Below are 7316 nucleotides of genomic sequence, written 5' to 3' on the forward strand. Positions count from 1 at the left end.
AGACAATCTACATGCAGACTACTAAAAGATATGCAAATGATGGTTTTTTGCATATTTTTCTCAACTAGGCCTAAATGGAGCAAGTATGTAAAGAGGCAAAGAAAAGGAAAATCTTTGCGAGTAACCAAACACGCCCTCAAGTTACGTCTGAATGAGCCGGCCGAATGTATCTTGCACGCTCTCTCAGCAGAAATTCCTGCGTTTTATGAATAAAGAGACACGGTGATGTTTAGAAAAAAGAAAAGTATAATGATGCATGGGGGAGCGTCAATGTACCACAAAGAAGGTCAAAAGGGGCTGAACAAAGGCGTACAGCATAAAAAGAAAAGAAGAAACATTTACTTTACTCGGAAGAAAGAATGAAACCTGCGTGACATGAGACTTGATAGAGGGAGAGTGAGAGAAAAAAAAATACAATTCATCATCCAACAAAACAATCAAGAGATGTCCGGAGATGTCCGTGGGCAGGCCGGAGCTACCTACGGCGTCGGGGCGGCCGGGGGCGTGCCCCTGGAGCGCTCCTCCTCGGAGGTGGTCGCCCGCGCGCTCTCCTCCGTGGTGGTCTGCCCGTGGCCGGCCCCGATCTCCTCGATCATCCTGACGACGTCCGGCGCGTCCGGGCGCGCGTCGGGCACGGTGGCGACGCATGCCATGGCCACCTGCAGCAGCGCGACCATCTCCTCCTCGGCGCTGGCGCCCAGGCGCACGAGCTCGACGTCGAACACCTCGGCGGTCCACTCCTCGCGCACCACCGACTGCACCCACCGCGGCAGGTCCAGCGTGCCGCTGTCGCCCTCCTGCAGGGACGCGTGCGTCGGGGACTTGCCGGTGAGGAGCTCCAGCAGGAGCACGCCCAGGGAGTAGACGTCCGCCTTGAGCGTGGGCCGCCGCGTGTCCACCACCTCCGGGGCGCGGTAGCCGCCCGAGCCGGCGCGGACGGACGACGGCGCGTAGATCGGGTGGAGGGAGAAGTCGGAGAGCGCGGCGGCGTCGTAGTCCGGCCGGAGCAGGACGTTGGAGGACTTGACGTTGCCGTGCGCGAGCTTGTGCTCCGAGTGCAGGTGCGCGAGCCCGCGGGAGGCCGACAGCGCCGAGCGCATGCGCGCGTCCCAGTCCATGGGCGTCCGACCGGAGCCCCGGCTCCCTGCATTCAAATTCCATTCCCGTGAGAAAAATCTTCGGCCGATAAGGCAGAGCTCCTGCTAACGATTTCTCGAAGAAAAAAGAATGATCTTCGACGACTAACAGTCTGACATGAGCAAACCTGCAATGTAATGTACAGTACATGATGTGATAGTACTAAAATGCAAGCAGGATCACGTACGACAGATGCAATCAACGGGACGTGAGTTAACAAAACTTGAACTGACGCTCAAACAGTCTGCTGCTAATCTAAAGACACCCACAATCATGCAAGACTAAGGGGGTGTTTGGTTCAGGGACTTTTTAGTCCCAGAGACTAGAAAAAGTCCCTAGGAACCAAACGGGAGGGACTTTTTTTACAGGGACTAGAAAAAGACTCTACTAAAGAGTCTTTTTTAATTAGTCCCTGGGACTAGAAAAAGTCCTAGGACTTCTGAACCAAACACCCCCTAAAGAATCGAAATCAATCGCCCTGATTGATCGGCTGGTCCACAATTAAAGAAGAGAGGTGAGCAGTATTTTAAGAAAAGAAAATGTGGTAGTACTCTATATCCAATACACTGGTCAAAAGATAGAGAGCCTTTGATCGCAACAAGAGGGCACACCATACAGTTGTAACAACCACCGAAGCAATCAATCAGCTGCCGTAGTAGGTTATTAAATAAAGTAGGACCGAACTATAAGATAGATACTCATTGAAACAGAGCAGACGTACACCCGGGCACCACTAAATAAGCGCATCTGATCTGGTAGGGCATTCTAGAACGTCAAATGCGGGCGGAACAGTAGGTCACAAACAGCGCTGCTAATCATACTCGCAGAGAATGTACACTACACTAGCAGCTTCATCATTTAAAAAACACAATCGAACACTAGCATCGAAACATAAGGTGTACGTGAAGAGAAACAGAGCCTCCCACTGTAACCCACGCACCCAACCCAATCTTGCATGCTCTGCTTGCCGGATACAGTAATGCGGGCAGCAAGTACGATGTGCCATGCGTACGTAGATACTGCCGGGGTAGCAAGCTAGCTCCGTTGTGCTGCCCGCAAATTTGACAATTTTGACCTATAATCGAAATCAAATCACAGAATGAACTGGTTGCGAAACTATTTCACTTCCCTGACCCTTTTGTGTAGCGCCCGCCACACCTACTGTGCAACGCCTCCCAGATAGGCGCTACACGGCCAGCGTCGCACCCATATGTGCCCAAGTCAGCGTGCAGCGCCTGAGAGCTAGGCGCCACACTACACAGTGCAGCGCCTAGCTCCTGGGCGAGCGCTACACAAAAGGGTCAGGGAGTGAAATAGTTTCGTAACCAGTTCATTCTGTGATTTGATTTTGATTATAGGTCAAATTTGTCAAATTTGCCTGTGCTGCCAGGGTATTGACTGTGGGTCCCAGCACTTGGGACCCGGCACATGGCCGCGGGGTTTTAGACTTTACGCCCACCGGTGCAGTGCAGAGGCATTTCCCTCTCACAAGTGGCCCAAGCCCAAGAGGATTATCAAATGGACTACAGTAGTGACAGTACGGTACTGTATGCCCATACGATAACGACGGATATGGCGCGAAGAAGAGCGCAGAGACGCCTCGCTTTCACTGGCGCTACTACTACTACCTGGCTATTCAGTGAGTTCCAGCCCACAGCGAGCAAACTGCATCGCATTTCTCCTCTGGACCGTAGCGTTGGAATGTAAATAAAGAAAGAAGAAAATCCACGAGGAGGACCATCATCGTGGCTTTACAGCCCAAAAACCTCGCGGCCAGCGCACGCACACCATTATCTGTCTGTCTCGCCAATGCCAAGTGTTGTGTTGCCCCACCCCACCTCGACCCCCAGCATTTCCAGCCAGCAGCGAGCAATGAGGATCATCATCCCTCTTTTCTTTCTTTGATCTCATGCACATGCCAGGATTTTTACCTCGCTTGGGCATCAAAGAAAAGCGACGACCAAAGAGAAAAAGATCGACAAAACAATGATAAACAAAGAAAAGACGCAGAGCAGGGCCAAAAGCGCGCCAGAAGAACCGCCCGCCGGCCGGCCGGCCGGCCGTCGACTACGCATGCCGTCACGTCGAATTGTCCGGGTAAATTGCGGGCGATGCTATGCAATGCAATGCACTGTAGTTTTGGTTTCGGAAACGAAGAAGAAGAAGAAGAAGAAGAAGATGGTTGGTTACTGACCGTGGAGCATGGCGGAGAGGCTGCCGGCGGGAAGGTAGTCGTAGACGAGCAGCTTCTCGTCCTTGGAGAAGTAGTACGCGCGGACGGGGAGCAGGTTCCGGTGCTCCACGCCGCCGACAACCTCCATGTGCGCCTCGAACTCGCGCCGCGCCACCGCCACCTCCTTGAGCCGCTTCACCACCACCGTCGTCCCCTCCTCCAGCACCGCCTTGTACGACGTCCCCGCGCTCCCCTTCCCCAGCACCTCCGCCGACGCCCGCAGCAGGTCCTCCAGATCGAAGCTGTACCCACCCGCGCCCTTCCCCACGAACACCAGCCGGCTCGCCTCCCCCGCCCCCGCGCCCGCGCCCGCGCCCGCCACCGACCCGGAGGTGCCGGCGTCGTCCTTTGGCGAGGACGCAGTGCCGGTGCCGTCGCCGGACGCCGGCGGCGGTCTTGTTGTAACTGTCTGCCCCACCGCCGCGGCCGTGCCCTTGGGTCCCTCCGTGCGCGCGCCTCGCCGGGACCGCTTGCAGCAGAACACGATGGCCAGAAGCAGGAGCAGCGCGACGACCACGGCGGCCACGATGATGCCGACGATCGCCGCGGTGGACAGCTTCTTCCTCTTCCCTGTCCCACCGGGCGCGCCGTCGCTCGGGCTCATCCCCGGCGCCGGCGCCGGGGACGGGAAGAAGGGGCTGCAGGGGGGCAGCGGCGTGCCGCACAGCTGGAGGTTCCCGGCGAAGGCGTCGGCGGGGAAGCTCGCGAGCGACCGCGGGATGGAGCCGTTGAGCATGTTGTCGGAGACGTTGAACACCTTGAGCCCCGGGTTGGCGATGCTGGGGATCTTGCCGGACAGCCGGTTGCCGTCCAGCCTCAGCGCGCGCAGCGCGGCGAGGCCGTTGAGCGCGAAGGGGATGGGACCCGACAGATTGTTGTGCGAGAGAACCAGCCGCTCGAGCGCCGCGAGCCCGGAGACCCCCGGCGGGATGGCGCCGGAGATGGCGTTGTCCTGCAGGAAGACGGCCCGTAGGCCGGAGAGCCGGAGGAGCTCGTCGGGGATGGTGCCCGAGACGCGGTTGGCGCGGAGGGACAGCACCTGGAGGTTCTTCAGCCGCCCGAGGGTCCCCGGCGGGATGGGGCCCACGAGGCCGATCCCCGGGAGGCGCAGCTTGACGACGGTGGAGTTGGCGGCGTCGCAGGTGACCCCGACCCAGGCGCAGGCCGGCGTGGAGGCGCTCCACCCGAGCTTGCGCTCGTGGGGCACGGCCGCGAGGAAGGACAGCAGCGCCGACTGCTCGCTCGCCGGCGGGTCAGCGAGCGCCAGGCATGCCAGCGCGACGACTACAGCGGCCGCCAGCAGCAGCGCCGCCGCGGGCGCCATTGCGAGTTGCGACGGACGGCTACAAGCCAGGCATTGTCGAGGCTAGAGCAGAGCTGAAGCTTGATTTGGGCGAGGAAGAAGTGGGAAGAGGGGATCTGATGGGGGAGTGAGGGAGGAGGAAGAGGAAGGAGAGCGGCATGGACATGGCAACATGGACAAGCGCGGTTTTGGTGGGGAAGAGATTGGGGACGGTTGGGCCTCGTTTTTTTTCCATTCCATTCCACTAGTTTGGGCCCACACCAGCCTATTGCAACGTGATGAGGTCCTGATAATAATAAGCATTGTAGTAGAAACAGAAGAATTGGATAATGGAAGAATGTTGTCGACAGAAAAACAGTGGAGTGTGTAGCTTAGCTAGCAACCAAATGAGAAGAAAAGAAAAAGAAGAAGAGGGATGGGAATCTTCATGTGGCTTGAGGCTGCGGTAAAGTGCGAAATCCCGTCCCCGCTGTCGGAAGAGCATTCGCTCGAGCTGATGACCACACAGTCGCGGAGAGGAGGCCTGCGGGTGCTGCTAGCGGACAGACAGTCGCGGCCGGGCCTTACGTACGTACGCCGTCGCCGGTCCACGTCGGAGACCGGCCGTATCGCTGGAACAACCAACCGGGAGCACGTTAACGACACTCATGGTCATGGTGGAGACTCCGCATGTATACATAGTTTGTTGGTTATAAAAATCATTCGTCGCCAGCAGCAGCAAGGCCAAGGGCAAGGCCCCCGCCACCCCTTTCCCCCCGAGTTCCTCCCGCCTCCGCCGGCGTCGGCGGAGGCATCGCGTGAACGTGCCAGTGCACCAGGCGGAGTGGCACTGGCAGCACCGCCAGCCTCTGCCGTATCCCGACGTGACCCTGCCGCACGACTGGCATCTGGATCCAGATAGGATCCCAGTGCCGGCGGTGCCGCGGACGGCTCGGGCTCACGCGGAGGAGGTGCGGCGCCGGCGGGCGTTGCTGACGCCGGAGCAGCGCCGCGAGGCCGCCTACGCATCCGACTCGCCCAACTGGGCGAGGTGGTTCGCCTTCGAGCACGAGGAGGCGAGGCGACGGGGCGTGCGCGAGGTCGATCGGAGCTCGCCGCCGCCGGCGCTCGTCGTCCTCGAGGAGGACCAGGCGGCGGAGGATGCCTACCAGGCGGCCCTTGCGGCCGTCTACCGGGAGAGCGAGGAGGACGAGCGGCGCAGGGCGGAGGAAGAGGAGGCTCGGTACGAGGCGGCAATGGCGCAGGCACTTGCCCTCTCCGCGGCAGGCGACAACGTGGTGCCGCCATTGGCCCTGCCGTCCCCACCCCGATACCACGTCAAGCCGCAGCCGGAGCCCGAGCCGGAGCCGTCCCCCATCGAGCGCTACTCCTGGACGGGAGTAGTGCGCGAGTGGGTACGCGCGCCGCCGGTCTGGGTGGGAGCGACGCCGGCGCAGGTGGCGGCGTACCTCGAGCACTGGCGCCAGATCCGGGTAGACGAGGAGCGCCGCGACGGCGAGTACCTCGAGATGCTCGAGCGCGACTTCGAGGAGGAGCAGCGTGAGGCCGAGGAGGAGGCGCGCCAGCCCACGGCTGCACAGGCGGCCGCACCCCCCCCCCCCCCCCGCGCCGGCACAGCCTGCGCCCGACATGAACGCGCTATGGAACACGGCGTTCCCCTGGGCCAGGCCGGCGCCGACGCTCATCGACCTCACGGACCCCGAGGACGACGACGACGCCTAGGGCAGGGCCCCGCCTCGTAGTTTAGGCTGTTTTTATTTTTTTTAAATGCAAATGTGGACGCGTGGACTCTCGCCGGCCTTCGTGGCCGGCTTTAATATTTAATTAATGTTGTTTCACTTTTTTAATATGCATGCGTTCATTTTTTTTTCTAGCGCCGTCAAAATGGGTCAGATCAGTGTTGGGCGCACGCGCCGACCAAACACGGAAGCGGACATCCGCATCCGCCTGGCCGACCTAAACGAATAAAAAACGGATAAAATCGCCGTACGTTCGGGTTGGCCCGTTGGAGTTGCTCTTATTTCTGTATTTTTGTTGTTTGTCTCTTAATGACTCGTGTCCTCACACATATATAATCTGTTGTATACCAGCCCAATCATCGTAGTAATTGGTCGTATGTGGTACTGTGGTATGTACAGTATGATGAGATGGCCGCGGTCGAAATGGAAGAAGAGCAGCACTATGTGCACGACGCATGCCAGCCGATTTATGCACATGAGCACATCGTTTAAGATCGAACCACACATGCATAAGACTAGAGAGTTCACAGCCGATGGATTGATCTGTCGTGCATGGATCGGCTTTTACTTGTTGTGTGTGGAGCAGTTTGTGGACAAAGAGAGAAGCAGCCGCTAGCTAGCAAAGCAAGATGGGAATCTTCAGTGGCTTGCGGCGGCGGGGCTTTCAAATAAGACCGCTTTTGAATACATTTTAACAAAAGAGATTAAGCTTCATTAAGCAACATTGCAAGGAAAATAAGCTGTGTATTTGTGCTAGGTGCCTTAAATCTTACTGTAGTGTTTTGGGCACTGCGGTGTTTTTTTTTTCATAATCTGTTGAAGATACTGTAACAAGTAACATTGCAAGGAAATAGAATGAAGCTTGCTTATTTGGAAACGTGAATCTCTTTTCGGCGGTGTGTGG

The 7316-nt window shown here is 58.0% G+C and overlaps 1 protein-coding gene across 1 annotated transcript; it reads right to left on the bottom strand.

The window, feature by feature from the left end:
- Nucleotides 1-228: 228 nt before the first annotated feature.
- Nucleotides 229-4886, bottom strand: LOC123119242 (probable inactive receptor kinase At2g26730). Its single transcript, XM_044538966.1, has 2 exons — nucleotides 3332-4886; nucleotides 229-1144 (listed from the first exon to the last, which is right to left on the bottom strand). The coding sequence occupies exons 1-2, from the start codon at nucleotides 4692-4694 to the stop codon at nucleotides 480-482; spliced, it is 2028 nt and encodes a 675-aa protein (XP_044394901.1). The 5' UTR covers nucleotides 4695-4886; the 3' UTR covers nucleotides 229-479.
- Between the last annotated feature and the right edge of the window lie 2430 nt (nucleotides 4887-7316).

The sequence above is a fragment of the Triticum aestivum genome, chromosome 5D, assembly GCF_018294505.1.
Source record: "Triticum aestivum cultivar Chinese Spring chromosome 5D, IWGSC CS RefSeq v2.1, whole genome shotgun sequence".
NCBI classification, from domain to species: Eukaryota; Viridiplantae; Streptophyta; class Magnoliopsida; order Poales; family Poaceae; genus Triticum; species Triticum aestivum.